Source organism: Mirounga angustirostris, unplaced genomic scaffold, assembly GCF_029215605.1.
Source record: "Mirounga angustirostris isolate CCGP_5_RB_7025 unplaced genomic scaffold, mMirAng1.0.hap1 SCAF_12, whole genome shotgun sequence".
Lineage (NCBI taxonomy): Eukaryota > Metazoa > Chordata > Mammalia > Carnivora > Phocidae > Mirounga > Mirounga angustirostris.
This window is the reverse complement of record NW_026991720.1, coordinates 41244551-41266636: the sequence shown is the minus strand read 5'-3', so window position 1 is coordinate 41266636 and position 22086 is coordinate 41244551. Positions and strand designations below refer to the sequence as shown.

Below are 22086 nucleotides of genomic sequence, written 5' to 3'. Positions count from 1 at the left end.
CCTGAAGGCTTTCTGAAACCCTTCCAAACTGTTGGGAAAAAAAAAAAAAAAAAAAGACAAAAAGAAAAATCCTGTGATGTAGCAAGGTAAGGAGTGAGATTTTAATAAAGACCGTGATCTCATAATCTCCCTGAGCATTATTTATTTATAAGAGACTGGTATCATGGGGCGCCTGGGTGGCTCAGTCGTTAAGCATCTGCCTTTGGTTCAGGTCATGATCCCAGGGCCCTGGGATTGAGCCGGCTTCCTCTTCCACTTCTCCTGCTTGTGTTCCCTCTCTCGCTGTGTCTCTCTGTCAAATAAAAAAAAAAGAGACTGGTATCATAAGAAATTCCTTCACATTTGCAGTCTTGGAAGGAAAGGGAAGGTGTCTATACTGAACAGAGAGATGGTTCTGAGGTTCCTATATATCAGTGGTTCTGATTTGAATGAAATTTTCAGTATTAAATAGAAGTCCTTTGTGATTAATACCCAATGTCCTGTCTTGGGCCTCAGGACTGAGTGCTACAACTCCAAATGTGAGCCATCACTGTAGTCCTAGAGGTCTTTATATAGGTGTTTCTCAAACTTGAGTGTACACCACAGTCACTTGGAACGCTTGCTAAAACAGATTGCTGAGTCCCCCTCCCCTCAGAGTTTGCTGTTTAATAGCTTTGAGGCAGGGCCCAAAGAATTTATGTTTCTAATAAGTTCCCAGACTATGCATCTGCCAGTCAGGATACTATACTTTGAGAACCACTGCTCTGCAGTGTTTCTAGCCTGATAAAAACTGGTTTTATCCTGTCTCTCTGGAAAGAAGCTTAGAGAGGATACTGTTTATCCTTCATTCTTTCAGAATATTTCACATTGAATGAAATAGTACCTGTAACTTCTGTTTTTATTCATATATTTTTTTTGTTAATAGACTGACAAATATGAAGTGATAGAAAGAATTGAACACTTGTTCTACTTCATGTCCATTCTCAAAAATAGATCCTCAGATTAACAAAGTTTTAAGAAAAATATTACATACAGTGTTGTATGTATAGTAGCAAATTTTATAATTTTATTATATTTGAAAATTTTTGAATCATATTTCAAGTCCGTGAAAGGTTGCCAGCTATCTCCAAGGGAAAGACTATCCTTTATTCTGAGACTAAATCGTTTCAATTTCTTTTGTGAAATGAGAGTGTTAGATTTTTTTTTTTAAGATTTATGTATTCATTTGAGAGAGATTGTGTGTGAGAGTAGCGGAGGGCAAAGAGAGAGGGAGAGAAAGAATCTCCAGCAGACTCCCCGCTGAGCACAGAGCCCAGTGCGGGGCTTGATCTCACGACCCCGAGATCATGACCTGAGTTGAAATCAAGTCAGACACTCAACCAACTGAGCCACCCAGGCACCCCAAGAGTGTTAGTTTTGTTTTGTTTTAAGTCCTTAGTTGGCAACCTTATATTGTCCCCTTTAAAACTTTTTTTCTTGGTTTATGAAGTCCTGCAAATCACTTTTGCAGATTAAGTGGGTGTAGAAATTTTGGAAGTGAGAAAGGGTGAAAGCAATGAATCCTATCCCTAAGGTAATGTTTTATAGACTCCTTGAGACCTTTATATAAACCCCGGTTAGGAAACTCTCTTGTTGATATTGGTCCAATATTGATTGTTTTTTGAACCATTCAAAGAACAGACATTTGAATGTTTATCTTACACCAGGTTTTGGGGCTACAGTGATGATAGACATTACCAAAGTTCTTAAGCCAATCACAAGAAGGATATAGCAAATATGATTTAGTGAGAATATGCTGCTGTAAGGTGCTATAGATTACTTGGCAAGGTAGTTTATAGTGAAGTAGTAGGAATGGAGGGCAAGATGGTACTGGTTTGAGAAGTGAGTAGTAAATGAGGCACTGATGATGGGATGGCTATGAAGGAGGTGATGAAAGTGAATACCTAGAGGTTGAATGTAGGGTACTGAGAGAGTCGGTTGGTTTTTGTTTCCAGAAAACAAAAATTCCTGAGAATGTTTATATCCTATGGGGAGTTAATCCCTAAGAGATGAGAAGTTGAAAATAAAGGGTAAATAGTCTAAACAGTTGTCAATATGACTCTAATATGGAGTAATCAGATTCCTGGTATAGATTGAGAAATTATCCTTACGAAGAAAGGGATCTATTCCACTGAATAGAAGGAAAGACTGTTGCTTCAAACAAATTGGGGATGCTCTTGTCTTCATATAGAGATGAGGTACTTTGCTGAGCATGGTGACAGTAGGGTAGAGAAGAGCCATGAGAGAGGCATGAGAGAGGCATGAGACTAGTGAGCACATAGAATGATTATTGGATAGCAGGGAAATTCCTGTCAAATTGAAGTTCATGAATTTTGTGGAACAGAAAGATATCTGAGCTGGAAAGGAAAAAGAAGTAAAGGGTTTAGGAGGGAGGTTGCTAATAGAACATGAAAGGGACAAGGAACTTAAGATCTCAGTATAAGGAGTCAGGGGAAATGAGGTGTAGTGATTTGTAGCGGGGGAGGGGTAGAAGGAGAAGCAGGCTCCCTATGAGCAAGGAGCCCGATTCGGGACTCGATCCCAGACCCTTGGATCATGACCTGAGCCAAAGGCAGACGCTTAACTGGCTGAACCACCCAGGCGTCCCTGGATCAGCTTTCTTAATAAACAAGATCAGGGTCTTGATTAGAAGGAAATAATCTTTAGGCATAACGATTCTGCTATTGGTCATTGCTTCTTAGTTTCTTGTGGAACATAATGAAGTATTTAAGTATTTAATATAGATATTATATATCTTATATTTATTTATCTTAAATATCTATCTAACTTATTTAATTATCAGGCATTAGATAATCAAAATAGTTTTTGTCTTTGAGCTAAGTGGAATATCTCAGGCTGTTTAAGTCTCTGTTGTCCCAAGTTCCTGTAGAGCTTTGGCTGTAATGCCACCTCCTGAACAAGTTTGGGTAGAGGGGTAAGCTCCTGACAGAAAACTTTAACCCTCTCCTTGAAATTTAATATAGTTAATTAAGTAACACTTTCTACTTAACAAGTAGCTCTTAAACATTAGGTTATAAAACTTCTAACGGTCTTTTGAAAATGAAAGAAATGAAGCTATGGAAACACCGAAGGTTTAATTTTTTTCTCAGATTGAAAAACGGAACAACATTAGAAAAAAGAGTGTCTTGGATTTCTGGGAACTAGGAGTCCAAAAGAGGCCTCAGTAAATTAATTATACATAAACAATATAATGGGCTGTAGTTTTATTTTTCAGAGAGAAACACGTAATTGAAAATACCCTTGATTCATTCCTTCAGTATTAAATTATGCATTTAATCTTAGAGAACTTTGAGTGATGCCATAAAATATGCTGATGTGACCTGCTTAAGTAAAGTGCATGGGAAAGTGGCCATTTGGAATAGATTTCTTAAGAAAAGTTTGAAATTCCTGGACTTGAACTAATTTGTTTTCCATGGATCCCATGAGGATACTTGCAAAACCAGATGACAGGATACAGTCAGATACTGTGAATGGCACTAGTTTACAGTTAAGTTTTCTGGATCTCTTCCATATGTTTCCTTCTTCTTTCTATTTGACCATGTATGGATACATAGAATTTCATAGGCCAGAAAAGTCCTTTTATAAACAGACTCTTTAAAGTATTTAAAATACAGATCTTAATTTTTTTATGTCTGTAAACAATTACGTTGTTAAACTGATGATAAAAACAAAAACAAGGAAACAAGGATCTTAAAATTTAAGATGGCATGGTGTGATTAGTATACAACCTATTATTGAAGATAGAAATGGGCTTTGCCTTCTATGGTCAACTAATCTTTGACAAAGCAGGAAAGAATGTCCAATGGCAAAAAGACAGTCTCTTCAACAAATGGTGTTGGGAAAATTGGACAGCCACATGCAGAAGAATGAAACTGGGCCATTTCCTTACACCACACACAAAAATAGACTCCAAATGGTTGAAAGACCTCAATGTGAGACAGGAGTCCATCAACATCCTAAAGGAGAACACAGGCAGCAACCTCTTTGACCTCAGCCGCAGCAACTTCTTCCTAGAAACATCGCCAAAGGCAAGGGAAGCAAGGGCAAAAATGAACTATTGGGACTTCATCAAGATAAAAAGCTTTTGCAAAGCAAAGGAAACAGTCCACAAAACCAAAAGACAACTTACAGAATGGGAGAAGATATTTGCAAATGACATATCAGATAAAGGGCTAGTATCCAAAATCTATAAAGAACTTATCAAACTCAACACCCAAAGAACAAAGAATCCAATCAAGAAATGGGCAGAAGACATGAACAGACATTTTTCCAAAGAAGACATCCAAATGGCCAACAGACCATTTGGTGAAAAAGTGCTCAACATCGCTCGGCATCAGGGAAATCCAAATCAAAACCTCAATGAGATACCACCTCACACCAGTCAGAATGGCTAAAATTAACAAGTCAGGAAACGACAGATGTTGGCGGGGATGCAGAGAAGGGGGAACCCTCCTACACTGTTGGTGGGAATGCAAGCTGGTGCAGCCACTCTGGAAAACAGTATGGAGGTTCCTCAAAAAGTTGAAAATAGAGCTACCATACGATCCAGCAATTGCACTACTGGGTATTTACCCCAAAGATACAAAAGTAGGGATCCGAAAGGGTACGTGCACCCCGATGTTTATAGCAGCAGTGTCCACAATAGCCAAACCTTGGAAAGAGCCAAGATGTCCATCGACAAATGAATGGATAAAGAAGATGTGGTATATATATACAATGGAATATTATGCAGCCACCAAAAGGAATGAGATCTTGCCATTTGCAACGATGTGGATGGAACTGGAGGTATTATGTTGAGTGAAATAAGTCAAACAGAGAAAGACATGTATCACATGACCTCACTGATATGAGGAATTCTTAATCTCAGGAAGCAAACTGAGGGTTGTTGGAGTGGGGGGTGGGGTGGGAGGGATGGGCTGACTGGGTGATAGACACTGGAGAGGGTATGTGCTCTGGTAAGCACTGTGAATTGTGCAAGACTGTTGAATCTCAGATCTGTACCTCTGAAACAAATAATGCAATATATGTTAAGGAAAAAAAAAAAAAGAAGCAGGAGGGGAAGAATGAAGGGGGGGAAATTGGAGGGGTAGACGAACCATGAGAGATGATGGACTCTGAAAAACAAACTGAGGGTTCTAGAGGGGAGGGGGATGGGAGGATGGGTTAGCCTGGTGATGGGTATTGAGGAGGGCACGTTCTGCATGGAGCACTGGGTGTTATGCACAAACAATGAATCAAGGAACACTATATCTAAAACTAATGATGTAATGTATGGGGATTAACATAACAATAAAAAAATATATGGGCTTTGCTTAGTAATAAGGAACCAGAAATGGTTTGGAGTAAAATTGGGAGATGATTCATGTAGAACAATTGTATTTTGCATCAGTTTCTAATATATAATGCTGTGTCATTTAAAAGAATTATTAGGTACAGGGATGGAATGATTACTTTGGATATTTCTGCTTTAGTGACAGTTACCATAAATGAATAAGCTGTTTTTATGAAGGAATGGAAGCAAATTCAAAATATATTGAGATGTTGGAGATTGACCATTTTTTTAGTTGATACATAATGACAACTTGATTGTCTTTTGACTAGAGGACAACCATATATATAAAATACAAACTTTGTAAGTCACATGACATAATATAATTTTAAAATTTTCTTAAATAATTTTTACTTAACATAATTTTTTTAAGTTTTGAAAATCTAACACTGGTAAGTCTGATTATTTCCTCATTTTGCTTTCTCATATTATGAGAGTAACCTCGTATCAGACTAGATGTATTATCTTAGCTATGTGGTGTGAAACAGTGGTCTTCTAAGCAATGCACATCCATTATTGATACTGAAAATGGCCAGGAAATATTAAGAACCCTATTTATTGATATCTACTTTTTTAATCTACAGAGAATTAATACTGTGTTAATACTTATTAACAGATTTCCAATTGTATATATTTGGTAGATATAAATAAATATATTTGGGATGTTCAGAATTTCCACTGGTGGTTCACACTAGGATTAAAGCAGTATAAAGACCTTTGGTCTAAAAGATAAGACCTTTGCCTCTTATTTGTCTAAAAGATTAGAAGCCCCTCCATCGACATACATGTCCAAATCTCAGGCAGTGTTTTCAATTTTAACAAGATTTTTTTTTGTATTTTTTTTTTTTTTAAATAACTTTTGGGGTGCCTGGGTGGCTCAGTCGTTAAGCGTCTGCCTTCGGCTCAGGTCATGATCCCAGGGTCCTGGGATCGAGCCCCGCATCGGGCTCCCCGCTCTGCGGGGAGCCTGCTTCTCCCCCTCCCACTCCCCCTGCTTGTGTTCCCTCTCTCGCTGTGTCTCTCTCTGTCAAATAAATAAAATCTTAAAAAAAAAAACAAAACGAAAACTTTTGGTTGCCATAGATCTGTACTATCCAATTCAGTGTCACCAAGCCACATGTATCTATTTAAATTAAAGTTGATTCAAATTAAATAGTTAATTCAACTCCTCTGTTGCTGTAGTCACATTTCAAGGGCTAAGTAGCCACCATGGCAAGCATCTACTATATTGGACAGTGCAGATACAGAACATTTACATCATCTCAGAAAGTTCTGTTGGACAGTGCTACCACAGACTTTCTTGCTCAGCAATCTCAGTCTTAGTTCCTCTGTCTCTTCATGCTAGCCTCTGTAAAAATTGCCAAAGGAAAATGGAAAGACATATCTGTAATCCCAAAAGATACACCTAACTTTTTCTACCTAGAAGTTAGTCACGTTTCCTTTCCAAAACGTAAATAGCTGAAGTTGCTTTTCACATGTTGATGATTTTTCCCTTAAATCTTACAGTACTTAATTCCTTAATTCATACCATCTTATGGCAGTTAACACTCAAAATTTGAGTCTAATTCTTCTCTCTTAAATTAGCCTGTCAGTATACGTAGAGCCTGTAGTTTTAATTAGCCTTGATATAAATGTACATTGAATGAAAACTTGTGTTTTTCTGGGGCAGTATTCCCCTTTTCTGTTTGAATCAGTGTTTACTTTATCTAGCAGGAGCATATGCCCAAGATGAATGATTTATATGTTCTGATACACAGCTTGGGGTTACAGAAAATCTTAGATTGTAGGAGGAACTGTTGGCATTGTTTAAGTCCAATACCCTTTCTCAAATAGAATATTTTTACAAATTGTAAAGAGAACCAAAGATTTTAATCAGAGTTAGTAGGATTTTTTTTTTTTTTCTTTTCAGTGCCTGCACCTTTGCTGATTGCTTTGGTCTAAATGTGCAGTATAATATTTGAGAAGAGAATTGGATCTTAGCCATATCATAAACACAAGTGTAAATAATTATGGCCATGCTGAGAAAGATTTGGGAATGGTAATAAGTTAACTTGAGTAATTGATTTGGACCAAACTAGAAGGAGATAGTCCAGGAAAACATTTACTGTAAATGGTACATAGATATACTTGTCTGGTTAATTGCATTTGATTTCTATGAATTAACCAAATCATTCAAGCACATTATTTATTTTATTAGATATGCATTTAGATTATATGAATATTATATGGCTTTAGTGACTATTACTTTTTCTCAGTTCCTGTTTTCCTTCTTTATGTCAATTATAAGCCATAATCCCACTATTTATATATGTGCTTTTCTTTCAAGTAACTAGGACTTCTAGTATCCGCAGTAATTGATTCTAAAGAAAATGTGGGGGTGGGTATTTTGTTTGTAAAAATTTCCCAGTTGGTTTTGATTAATGCTCATCCCCTGCCTCTTACCTTGTAGGAAACCACAGGTGTAATGTGTGGTATTAATATCTGTACCAATGACTCTTACAGGTGGAACAATCCAAAGTTTTAATCAAAGAGGGTGGTGTTCAGTTGCTGCTCACAATAGTTGATACCCCAGGATTTGGAGATGCGGTGGATAATAGTAATTGGTAAGAAGGGTTGTTGTCACTGCTTTATATTGCATTTGGAGTATCAGTGGTTAGACTTTTTCTGCTTAAGATTTTTAAACTACTCATTTTAGCAAAAGTCACTGAACTTTTAAGTGATATGACTCGAGTTCTTTTACCAACTTTGCCACTTACTTGAAAATGTTGCTTAACTTCTTGGAACTGATTTCTATAAAATGGAGATAATACCTGTCATAGAATTATTTTGAAGACAAATTCCAAAACAGTATAGATACAAGAATTCTCATTATTATAAGGAAGTTAAAACTTTCCATTGTCTACTATAATTTTATCCATTTATTGTATATATTATTTTCTATCACATCCTAATTTAAACCTAATTTTAAATGTTCAGTTTTTCCAAGTCATAAGTTAAGAAAACATTCATGACATTCTATTTGGAAATAATACCTTAGTATCTTATAAACAATATTTAAATTTTTCTTTGAGTATCACATTGTTTTTGAAGTAAATTTCTGTGTCAACTTTTAAAACACCTAAATAATCATAGAACACTACATCAAAAACTAATGATGTACTATATGGTGACTAACATAACATAATAATAATAAAAAAATACCTAAATAAGTTCATCATGAGGTTTTTGTATTATTTAATCTTATACTACCAGTGCAAATAATATGATAATTTGGTTGTGCTTTGACTCTATATAATTAATTTTCTTTGATTTGGAAAGTTTAGAAATAATGGAATCAAGATTTATTCAATGTAATTAATATTTGTTTTTGAATCAGTATAGGTAGAAAAATTTGAGATCTCTTCCACTGGTTTGATTGGTTTTGCCCATTTAAAAATATTGATTACTCGAACAGTCATCAGTTGCACATTCATATGTAAACTGAAACTTAATTATTTTATTTATCTGCTTTCTATAGCTGGCAGCCTGTTATTGACTACATTGATAGTAAATTTGAGGACTACCTAAATGCAGAATCTCGAGTGAACAGACGTCAGATGCCTGATAACAGGGTGCAGTGTTGTTTATACTTCATTGCTCCTTCAGGACATGGGTCAGTACTTTGATACTTCTGATAACTTGCTTTTGCTTATTATTACTGAACTTTGGGTGCATGTTTTAGTAATCCAGATCTCTGTGGAGTACATTTAACTACACCAGTTGTGAAATCCCAAATTCTATATAAAAATGGCTTATAAAAAACACTTTTTAAGTCCTAGATGAGCTAATTTTACTTCTTAGTTCACACATAAGGCTTTTTTACCTGCTTCACTATAAGAAACAGTGTTTCCATCATGGTTTAATGTCTCAGTGTGGCTAGTTTAGCTTCCCCTTTTGACCTCTTGCCACAAATTGAACTACCAATTAATGAGGAACAGCTATAACATTTAGCTTAGACATATTCTAAGAAACTCCAAAGATGTTTTTACTATGGATCTGATGGAAAAGGTTATAAAAAAAATTAAGTACTTAAGTTCTTATGTGCCGTTTATTTCTTCACTAAGTTTCTTTGACTCTGTTTCATCTCAGCTATCACAATCATATTATTTTTCATATCATCCGTGCTAACCTTCTACTTATTAGGAGTTTAAATGTAAGTATCTGGACATTCATATGATCTGATTATTCTTTTTGTTAGTATGGCCAGCCTCTGTTCCTTTTTTTATAGTTGGTACTTCCTCTGTCATTTGAGTAGATATGTGTCACTGTCAACTGCAGATGTTTGTATTTATTCTCCTTCAGTCTTTTTCTTTGGGTAGATGACTCTGCATAGCTCAGCCACCTGATAATTAGAGCTGCTATCTCTCTACCAAAAAGAACCGGAGTATTATATAGCATCACACTAAATAGCATTACACCACCTCAGATTACAGTAGTATAAACCAGTTCCTTCATAACAGTACCTTTCTCTTCTATTTTCTGCTGCTTTCTCCACCGTTTTCCTAGATAAGCTAATGCTCATTATCATTGTCGTGGTTGAGCAAAAAGTCTTAATTATGTAGTTTACCATTTTTGCACTGTCAGATTGTAGTGGTGCAAATGTTTCTTCTTTTGTTTCTAATATTCTTCTACAGTGTTCTTAGAAGTTTACATATTTAATGTGCAAAATTGACTCATCTACTTAAAAGGCTCAAAAAAATAATCTCAAAAACACAACACACTATATATAGCCTTTTATGAGTACTTGCTAGCTTCTTCCTGAATTTATGTACTTTTTTTTAATCATTTTATTTTATCTATTGTATCTATCTATTTTTATCATATCATTAACTTGTTAGGGCTTTTTCTTGGAAGGCAACAAGTAAAATCTTAACTACACTGTAGTCACTAGAAATTGGTCAGTTTTTATCCAGTTTTATTATTTTAGATCTTTTGGACCCTCTCCAAGATTTAGTAATTCTCATGAAATCACATTCCTTCCATCCCTGGGGGAAAGTATATTTCTTAAAATTACATGGGAAATAAGATTAAAAAACAATTTTTTTTTTTTTTTAATGATTCAAACGATGTGTAGTAGCTTTGGGCCATTTCTTACTTGTCATGAGAGATGGGGGTTCAAAATTTTTATTTTCTAGGCATAAAAATGTGCTTTTGAATAGTTTCTCATCTTAACTACTTTTAGGCATGGAACAAAGTTTTGCCCATTGGTATGTGTTACTGTGGATTAAGTAAAAGAATAAAACACTGAATTTATGTAGAGAGTTCTTGATCTCCTGTTCACTACAGACTGAAATTCTAGGCAGTCTAATAGATGAATCAGGGCCTTTCTGTCTTATCTGGGTAGTCCCTAGATTCCCTTTTTTGAGGGGTCCTGTTTTGGAGTAATTATAAATTGGTCCAACATTGTATTTTCAGTGTCCCCCACCTCAGCCCACCTAGTGTCATCACTAAACACAAGACTGATTTATGATTTCAGGAATTGTTGCTTCATTTTCTGTTCAGTGATTGGTAAAGCTATTAAAATTAAAAACTGACTTGGAACTTGAATTTTAAAATGGTATTTTTACCCTTTTGAATATTGATTTCCATTTAAAAAAAATCAGTGTCGTTCAGTGAGTTTTATACAGAAGATTTTTTCCCCTTAGAAATATATGTATGTGTATATATTATAAATATTTGTCATTTGCCCTGTAGTCATTTTATTTTGTTGTAGGCTTTGAGGTTAAATAAATAAACTAGTCTTTTCCCTCTAATGTGGGTTTATCTTCTAGAAATTCTATAAAGGACTTTCCATTGTTTAAAACTAAATTTCTTGGAAAAGATGACCTGAAATAAAACTAAATGGACAGAGGAAAAATTTCAACCAGAATGTAATCTACATGTGAACTAAATGTTTTCTGCTGTTGACATTTTGTAAGCTTCTGAAATTTGTATTCTAATTTAAAAGGGCAGAAGGGTTTTATCGGGGCTTTTATAAAGGTTTTACCTTTTTGCCCTAAAGTTTAATTTTTAAAGTGATTTAAATGTTCTTCGGCCTTGTTGTTTTATATTTAAGAAGTTGACTTTACCCATTTCCTTCTCATTGTTGTTTTTTAGTGTCTTTTTCTTTAAAAGTTGAGATAATAAATATTCAGCAAGTGCTGTTTTACTTTTAAGTGTAAAACCTTGTTAACTTAGATTTTGATTTTAATATTTTATATTAAAATATTAAAATATTAGATTAACTGAATTCTTGTCTGTTACTGGTTTAATGAGGTGGTACTGGTGGTAACTTAAATTTATCATGAGTATAATCTGGAAAATGAACTATAAAAATTTACAGATCTGAGACTGATTGACCAGGCCATGGCTTTTATATTTAATGTTGTATGTAATGACTGATGAAAAAAAGCAAAACTTAAATTTTTTCAAAGTTGGTTATGTTCTTTCAGTTAGCACTTATGAAATAAGGGTGCTGTTTATAGATAATACAGTATTATTCCAGCAACAATCTCTTTTCTATAGTGTTCCCTATTCTCTGAATGCCAATATCACATTTCAAAGGATTCAGGATAAGGAGAATTAGAATAGGAGGTAGGTGTCTTCTCCATACCTGCCTTCCTACTCCATATCCCTATCTTTCTGCCAGTCAGCATCACTACCACTAAGAGGTATAGTATTATTTATTATTTGTTAGTAAAAAGGAATACCTCTTTAGTCTCTGGGTCCCCGACCTCCCCGCTACTTATACATATATGTATATACTCCCACACACAATATGTTTATTTAACTATAGTACTCTAAAAGAACTCTAACAAGGGCTTTCTCTTTATTTTATATTAATAAAATTCATAATTAAACTAGATCTTTTTTCCAGTTGTTTTTAAGGTTTGTAAGTTAAGGAATAACAATTTAGAATGCTATTTCTATGAAAAATATTCCCATCTTCATTTATTTTTGTGGAATATTAATTTTTAGCCTATAATATATTCTAAATGTGAAGAATTTCTTTGGTTTTCATTTAGAGTTATTCAAGAACATAAGGAAAATCACAGCACCTTACTTTTTTGGTCAGCAAATATTTGGATACCTCAGGTGTCGAACTGTAATCGGTGTTGGAGATATAGATATGAGACAAAGCCTTGCTCTTAAGGATCTTCTAGTGAGAAGATGGGGAAAACAGATACACAATATATGACAAATTAAGTGTTGTGACCTCTTAGAAGATGCCTAGCGTTAGGTTGGAGAAATATTCCCAGAGGAAATGAGAATTATAAGCCAAGTCCTAAAGGACAAAAAGGAATTAGGCAAGCCAAGTAGAAGGGGGATGGGAATGGAGTGTGTTTTAGGTAGAGGCATTAGCCCATGACCAGTGGTCAAAGTATGGGGCTTTCAAGGAATCATAAGTTCAAAAAGGCTGGCACATTACAAGTAGGAGATGGCAAAAGATGGTAAGGGATGTTAGGAGATGAAGACAGCCAGAAAGGCTGTGTCTTCACAGGCTTTGTAGGCCACACTATCCAAGGAATCGGGCCTTTGGTAAGGGTTTCAGTCAGGGAAACGACTCATTCAGATTGGATTTTAGAAAGACCTTTCTGATTGTAGTGTGTATGGTTTGGAGGGAAACTGGGTGCATTCTAATAATTGTCCGTACTAAAAAGGTCTTAGTGGCCTGAACCGAAATAATATATTTATTTGTTCAACAGGTTTTGGGAAATCTTTGGGAGTGAGAATCAGGAGGGAGGAACCCTCGGTTTCAGCCTTGAGTAGTTGGGTGGATTGTAGTACCATTCTCAAAAACAGAGAGCGCAGAAGAGGAGGGAAAATTGGGGGGTTCAGATGAGCTTTTGATTTTGAGCTAAAATTGGATGTCTAAGTGGTATTTCTACTGGGTGAACACAAGTCTGCAACCTAAGAATGAGATCTGGGCAGGATGTGAAGATTTGAGACTCCTAGAGGATGATAGAAGTCACTGTGGTCAATGCTAAGACTACAGAATGCAGAGTAAAGAGAGAATGTAGTATAGAGTACTCTGAGGAAGGTAACTCTTAAGGGACTAACTTACAGAGACGATCCTAATAAGTACCCTAAGGAAACAGCTTATGAGAGAGTAATGTCAAGTGCTGCGTAATGGGTAAATATAAAAAGTAATGGTAAACACCACAATATCTATGAGTTACTGATGCTAATTATATTAGGAGCATGGCAGTATATGGTGACCTTCTTGAAAGTATAACAACAAAGTGAGAGCAGCAGCCAGATTGTAATGGGTAAGAGGGATAGTGAAGAAAATTCTCTTTTGAGCCTTTTATCTGACATCAAGAATGGAATGTGGGGTTCAAAAGAGGACTATCATTTTTTATTTAAAAACAAAACAGATTTCCCAAATTTTGAGTAGTAAGTACAGAGGCTATTCTAGGAAAGCCTATTAGGAGCTTCTCTGGTTTTTCTAATTCCTCTTTAGGGCCAAAACCCTATGACCAGGGTGTTCGGGGAGGAGTCAAAGCCTTCTTAGCCACTCCAATGCTTATTGAGGTCCTATTCTACCTAACTGTTGCTGGCCCAATACATCTTCAGAGAGTGGTTCTGATAAGTAAGTAGTCCCAGTGTATTTAATTGAGCACTGGGGATGTGAATGATCTATTCTGCCAAATTGATCATTCAATCATATTAAATATTGTGTATTTCAGACTTAAACCATTGGATATTGAGTTTATGAAGCGTTTGCATGAAAAAGTGAATATCATTCCACTTATTGCCAAAGCAGACACACTCACTCCAGAGGAGTGCCAACAGTTTAAAAAACAGGTGAGAAAAGGAGCTTGAATTCTTGGGTTTCTTATACCACTCATGTAATTTGCAGTTTTTGTATTTTCAGTTTAATGTGTTACAGTGTATTTCTCTTGCTACTTTACTATATGGTCATTTATACTGTATTAAAAATAACTCTTGAAAATCATCTGCCTGTTTTCTCCTCAGAGCTCTTATCCATTATCAGTAGTGCCCTTATCCTTTGTCAATTTAAATGACTCTTTTAGATGTTACTGTTACATCACTCCTCTCCACACCCTTTAGAATTATATTTTTTTAAATATTTTATTTACTTGAGAGAGAGAGCGCACACGTGGGTGGGGGTGGGGGGAGCAGCAGAGGGACAAGCCGACTCCCCGCTGAGCAGGGAGCATGACAAGGGGCTTGATCCCAGGACCCTGGGATCGTGACCTGAGCCGAAGGCAGACGCCCAACCAACTGAGCCACCCAGGTGTCCCTAGAATTATTTTTTTAGACTGAATTCCCAGGAAGAGGATTACTTTTTGAAAGGGTATGATTATTTTATAGTTCTTTTTTTTCCCCCATGTAGTCATGGTGCTTTCGCACTAAAACAGATTTTTTTTATAATGAGTGTATTTTTTCAATGCCTTGCCAACATTGTCATTTTATTTTTAAAACTTTTTTTGGAATTAAGTGGCACTTAATTATTTCTTTAACTTTTAATTTCCCAGAAAGACTGAACACTTTTTAAAGCAGGGGTTTACTTCTTCCTCATTGTGTTTGATTTGTTATATATAACATTTTTTGAAATGTAGTGTGAATTTCTGGAGCTATGCTTCTATACCAGTAGTCTATTTTTTATTTTATGCCAGTTGTAGTTTTTAAACTGCAGCTACTTTAAGTAGACTCCACTCACAGCATGGAGCCCTGTGTGCAGGACTTGAACTCAGGATCCTGAGATCAAGACCTGAGACAAGATCAAGAGTCCAATGCTTAACCAACTGAGACACCCAGGTGTCCCATACTGTAGCTACCTTGTATAATACTTAAAAATAGGTCTTAGAGTTAGTTATCTCTTACTGTCTTTATAAGTCCCCTTTGTAACAAGATACTTTGTTTTTCCACTTTTTTCAATATGAATTTTAGAATACCTTGAAACCTACTACAAAAACAAAAATCTGGGGGCATCTGGGTGGCTCAGTTGGTTAAGCAGTTGACTCTTGATTACGGCTCAGGTCATGATCCTGGGGTCCTGGGATCAAGCCTCGCATCGGGTTCTGCACTTGGCAAGGAGTCTACTTGAGGATTCTCTCCCTCTCCCTCTGCCCCTTCCCCTGCTTGCTCGTGCTCTCTCTCTCTCAAATACATAAATCTTTAAAAAAAAAAAAAAACAAAAACCCAAATCTGTTGAGATTTGCTTTGAGATTATGCTATATCTGTATATTTTGGGAATGTTTTAATTCATCATTTTTATTGTATTTGTATTTCTACTAGGAGTATATATTTATTTATTTTACATTTATTCACTCCCATTTTTATTTTGTAATGTGCTTTTTCTAAGTTCAAATACTAATTGTTTCCCAAATCCAATTACTTCAGATAATGAGAAGGGAGAGGATTTTTTCCTAAGTACTGCTATGCATAATCTTTAAGAGCCAGACAAAAATATGTTTTCTTTTGTCTTTTTATAAAATACAACCAAAACCTATACCAACATAACTCCTCTTGGTTTGTGTGTATCTTGATATGGAATTGTACTAAAAACTTAGGGGATAAAAAAGATGAATAAACAATAAAGTCTACTTCCAAATTTGTCACTTTGTAGTAGTTGTACAATATATTTTTTTAATATTCTTTAAAAGTGGTTTTTAACTACAGGGTGCCTATCAAAATCATCTGGAGAACTTTTTTAGAATGAGCTATTGGGGGGCGCCTGGGTGGTTCGGTTGGTTGAGCGCCCAACTCTTAATTTTGACTCAGGCCATGATCTCAGGGTCGGAAGATGGAGCCTACTTAGGATTTCCACACACAACCCTCCCCCCCCACCCCCCCCACTTGCTTGCTCTCTCTAAAAAAAGAAACAACAGAGAAGGAAAATGAGGTTTGGACTGTATCCTTACCAATTGGTTTTATAGATTAAGGTAGAGCTTTGGCATTTTTAATGTACAACCTCTAAGAACCACTGCTCTTAGAGCAAGCCACTAGTGTTTCTTTTTTTTCTCCTAGTCATATATTTGACACTTCATCATTTATTCTCATGTTTTTCTCTATATAGATACATACCCCAATTGTAAAAGATATGTGGTCCTTCTCTGTGGCAGTTTTACCTCTACCTACTTTGTTTAGGGCCCCTTTATGCTGCTGGGGCCCCCTACAGTGATGGTTGGCTGAAATACCCATATAGGCAAGGACTTAGTTCTGGGTATATTGGCCATTGGTTTATTGTGAGTTTGAGTAGGGTAGGTAGTTGAACATTATTTGGGTGTCTGTGTTCTGTTTAGAGTTTGGAGTGATTTGGAATTAGTTTGAAGTAGGTAATTTCTGATGTTATTAATAAGTAGCCTTTTATCCCCCCTGCATTTTCCTTATTAACTCCTTAGCTTCTTAATTTCCAGGGTGTGTTTTTTCTCTGTGTACTTGCCTGATCTTATATCTGTTGCTCCTTGATTTGTGTGTACACAAATGTACATGCAAGGATATTTTCTGGTCAGCATGCAGATTTTTCTCCTGGAGCCAGGGCTGTACTTAGTTTCACTTACCTTTACCAAATTTTACTAAAAATTTAGGTGAGTTGAAGCTGTGTTGATTCAGCTGAATAAAACAGTTTGAGGGTTCTATCTAGAGAAAGAAGGTCAGTCAAATTATAAATAAATGATGTAAAGCCATTATAGGAGAAATCAACTAGAGAAAGCCCTTTCTGGAATCTTACATCATTTTTAGAACTCTTTTGGTATTATAACCATATAACTTTAATACTTCTGAAGAAATCAGATTTGGGGAATAGTATTTATATATCAACTTCATAGTTTAAAAAAAGATCAGCATAGTTCTTTGCTTTTAGATTATAGTTTTGCATCACTGAAAAATAGTAAAGGAATTGGAGCTGAGGAATCAGGAATTTAAGAAGAGTATAATACAAATAAAGCTAATCTACTAATTATGTGTGGTGCACTTTTGCTAACTTCCTCTTTCATTTTAGATAATGAAAGAAATCCAAGAACATAAAATTAAAATATATGAATTTCCAGAGACAGATGATGAAGAAGAAAATAAGCTTGTTAAAAAGATAAAGGTAGGTTTATTCCCATATATACACTAAAATGTTTTAGGGCCTTAAAACCACTGAAATATCCACTGAAAAGATAAAAAGTATCAGCTGTTTTAAGTAGTTGGCTTACAAAATGAATAGGGAGATTATTCACTGTTGAATTCAACTTTGCAATTAACTTTGTTGAGTGGCTGTTATATGTAATAAGACATTGTGTGGAATAGATGAATGGCATAATCTCTGTTTTATAATCTCTGTCTTCGATTTTCAGTTAACTGGTTTTATATTATGTAATTTTCCTCCTTAAAAAACAGGTAACGAGAAGGGAGAGGATTTGTTCCTAAGTACTGCTATGCATAGTCTTTAAGAGCCAGACAAAAATGTTTTCTTTTGTCTTTTTATAAAAAAAACCCAAAACCCCATACCAACATAATTTTCTGTTTTTTAATTTATAGTCATTCCTAAGTACCCTGAACCTTAAAATGATGTATTAGTTAATGGCATTATCTAAGCAAATAATTATCTTGGAATAAGGAAATACATATACCTGACCAATGAAAAATTTCTGCAGTTTTATAAAATAGTCATATATTTTATATATTCTTAAATATTTCTGGAAGCTACAAGAATTTTGAAAGATTGTAGTGTGAGTTAGTCTGGATGAATACAGATCAAGTCCCCCAGAGCCGGCGTTCCACAGATTGAGTTTAGCACATGTAATATTCCCTGCTTCCAGGGCTTTTAGGGTTAGTTTGTGATCAAATAGGCAGGCTAGTCACAAGCCTCATTTTTTCCAACTGCCATTTGTTTTTTTACCCTTTTTAAATTTTTCAATATGGGACAGTTTCATTTGGAGATTATTTTTTTAACAGGTACTTTGATGAGTGAAGTATATATGCCTTAGTATTCTTAAATTTTCAGAGAAAATATAATTTTATTCATTGTTTACATTGATGAGAATACCATGTAATGACAGTTTTAATAATAAATAGTAATTGTGAATGGCCTATAAAAGTAAATACAGTAACTGTCAAAGTAATTTCTTTTTTTGGTAATGTGTTGAGTAAACTTCTTTATTCTTGAATTTGAACAAGAATACTTTGTTTTATAGGACCGTTTACCTCTCGCTGTGGTAGGTAGTAATACTATCATTGAAGTTAATGGCAAAAGGGTCAGAGGAAGGCAGTATCCTTGGGGTGTTGCTGAAGGTAAGGTTTTCTTCAGTGAATGGCTTTCTATAAGATCTCACAAATGTGATCAAAAATTTGTATTTCACATTGATATATTCTAGATTTTCAGATAGTTCTGAATTCAGTTTCATTTAGCCTCATATGCTCCTAAGTACATTCCAGTTTTTCAGACCTTGTGTTCTACCAAGTCAGAAAAGTAAGTATGTGTTAATTTTGTAATACTTTCCAAGTTACTTGTCAGTATCCTCCGTCCCATCATTAAATCTACTCCCGTTTTCTTGTTTGAAAACATACTTACATTGCAAGAATTCTTTAGCTGGGGCCCAAAGGTTGCTGCCAAGGGATCTAATAAATCTTCTAAAGTTGAAAATAAATCTTCTAAAGTTGAAAATACTTTCGGAGAAAAGGACTCTCACTTTTATCTGAGTCTCAGATGGGTCTGGGACCCTCAAGAATGATTGAGAACAACTTTCATTTTAAACTGAATTAAAACATTCATAATATCCTTTCCTTGAGATAAAAGTCATCTTTTCTTGGCATCACATCTTTAGAGTAAAAAAAAATCACTGTTAAGAGATACTGTACTAATTTTTTAAGGAGTTTCAAATACCAGTAAAATCTTAGTTTATAGCACCAAACCTCAGAAGTCTTCTTGGCAATAGACATGTTTCCCCAAATTTGTGTTTATTGTATTGGGTTTGACCTAATATTTAATCTTCTGTGTTATGGTAATTTGGAATCAAGATTGAATCATGATTGTTTTATCTACTTGTTATTAGTTTGAAAAATTCTATAATTTTTAGCAGATTGTTCCAAGTTATTGTCCTTATCAGCAGTTTTCCCTATCTGTGAGAGACTGTACTCGTTCCCAGCTCTCTGTCATCCCCTGGTAACCTTCAGTTGCTGAGCTGAGGCTTTAGAACTTTTACATTCGTTGGAAATATGTGATGAAATTGCTTTGTTTCTCTAGTTTTAGTACCCACCCCAAACCAGAATGTTCTTATTAGTGATTCATTTTTTAAAAATAAAGAACCTTTAAAGTTCTTGACTCATGTTTTTATTTTGGCCACCTTAAGGAGGCTTTTCTGAAGTGATTCCCCCTCAACCCAACATTAAGCTTTTAAAATACATTTTATTAGGGAATAAATATAGTGTCTTACAAATGAATACACAGTCTTCCCTTTCAGAATTTCAAAATTGTTTGTTTCTGGAGAGCTCATTTATTAGGTTTATATATTTTATCATTGAGGATTATACTACAATAAATAATACTATAGTACACTTGTTTGGCATGCCCTTAAATTAAGTACTGTGTTAGTGTTTAAACTGTAATGAAAAGTTTTGATGTAATGAAAAGTAGTGAAAAGTTAATGAAATTTTGCATATTCTCTCATTGTAACCCCCCCCCCCCCCAATATTCCGTGAAATTTCCTTTGAAAAGACTTGGCTTAGTAGAAATAATGTATGTGTGTGTGTTTTTTTTTTAAATAGTTGAAAATGGTGAACATTGTGATTTTACAATTCTAAGAAATATGTTGATAAGGTAAGTTTGAGCAATGATGAAAATAAGTGTTTTTCTTTCTCAGAATAAAGTTAGAATTAGATTTAGTTTTTGACTTCTATAAATATAGCTAATTTAAATTGATATTTTCATTCTAGCACTAAGTAAGCACTGCTTGGAGACAACTTGGATTATTTTGCCAAGGTTTTAAACTTGTTAGCAAAAATACAAAATAAGCTGTGTTACTAGACATGTATGGGAAAATGAGTCTCTTTATTGTTAATAGTAAACGAGATAAGGAAAGGAAGAGGCTTTTGCTCTTTCATGTGAAAAACTTGGGAAAACTGTGGAAGGGAAGGCTAGGCTTTGAGTCAAAAGCTAGTCTTTGAAGTTAAAAGGTACACAGCCTGGCAGCTGATGAGTGGGGCATTTTTGGTCCTGGAACACAGTGAACAAAACTGATCTTCCTCCTAGGTGAGAAAACATTACTCCTAAATTGTACCTTGTGCAGCTGATGAAAGAGAAGGAAAGCCTGTGAGAGTAGGACATTGAGCTAATCCTGATTAGAGGACTGGACCTTGAATTAAAAAAGAAACAGCAAAGAGGAAGCCAGAGACATTACTGGGCAGGAAACAGGGCATCAAAATGAGCTTCAGTGTTTTCATGTTGAGATAAATTCCTTCCTCTTGCCACCTCATAACCCTTTCCCCACTTCTCTCCACCTCCATCTTGCTTGCTTCTCCAGGCCCTCACCACATATTCCCTTCAACCTCCAGTTTCCCAATACACAGGAGTATCTTTATCTACATAGAACTATTAACATGCATATTGATGATAAATTGGAAATCATGGAACAATAAGGTTATTCTTACGAGTGAGGGGGGAAATTTAAGTGAGTCAGACTGCTACCTCAAGAAGTACACTAAATATCAGAGTAAATTTTGAAATCAAAGAGATTGCCATGTTATTAGTCTTTCTTAAAGAAGCTTATAACTGGGTGTTTTGGGTAGGAAGGAGATGATAGGGTTGATTCAGCAGTTGGGGTTGCCAGGCGTCACACCATGAGAGAACAGATGCATACGAGAGGGGGGGGGTCATTTGTCTCAGCTTTGAGAATATAGCATTTCAGTTTCTCTTATGAACTGTTCCCTTTCTCTTCCATTCTTAAGATGTGACTTCAAAAGAACTAATAATTGCTTACAACAGTATATATGTAGGGAATGTTTTTATAAATATTGTCAGTGCATTCTCTCTGATTTCATTCTTTTCCTCAATTTTAAATCCCCTATGCAGCTTGCCCAGTGCTTGACACAGTGGTATTCTATAACTTCATCTTGTGTATTTTTTAAATTTGCAATCAATAACTGCCTGCATAGCTAAAATACTGTAGAAGGGAAGGCTAGTTACTGAGCAGGAAGCTAGAGTTTGAACATTTGAAGGTGCATAGCCTGGCAGCTGGTGAGTAGGACTCACTAGTATAATTACAGAACAAATGGACCATTATAGAACAAACGGACCATTCCTGCAGGAAGATTAAGCATAGGAAAGCTGCAAGACAGTCATACATGTATGAAAATACAAAAAAAAATTCTGAAGTTATATAATATAAAGCAGATATGTGCCATGAAACGAATACGTAGATGTATTAAAGGAATTCAGAGTAAGTGGTATATTTCATGGAGTGGGTCAGGTAAGAAAGGATTCATAGAAATAGATGTCTTAACATAGATTAGGATAAATACAGTCATTCAGTGATGATTGTGAGATTGGGAGTGGTCCTGTTTAATATTTTTATCAATGAGTAGGATGAAGACCTTGCTTTTCAGCTCCTGAAGGTAGATGGTTAGGTGATTTTACTTAATGAGAAATTTATTTGTTCAATTTGCTGCAGCACATTTGTTTTTCTTTCCTAAAGCATAAATGTTCACTTTTGCGAGATGGTTTTACTTTGCTTCTTCTCATAAGTTTT

At 35.2% G+C, this 22086-nt stretch overlaps 1 protein-coding gene across 2 annotated transcripts in view; it reads left to right on the top strand.

Moving 5' to 3' along the window:
- Positions 1-22086, top strand: part of SEPTIN7 (septin 7) — a 118419-nt gene that overhangs the window by 75565 nt on the left and 20768 nt on the right. For both annotated transcript variants that reach the window (XM_054505230.2, XM_054505229.2), the window contains exons 3-8: positions 7871-7971; positions 8886-9020; positions 14077-14194; positions 17358-17450; positions 18538-18634; positions 20108-20159. In XM_054505230.2, the coding sequence (XP_054361205.1) occupies positions 7871-7971; positions 8886-9020; positions 14077-14194; positions 17358-17450; positions 18538-18634; positions 20108-20159 (596 nt within the window). The remainder of the gene's footprint in view (positions 1-7870; positions 7972-8885; positions 9021-14076; positions 14195-17357; positions 17451-18537; positions 18635-20107; positions 20160-22086) is intronic.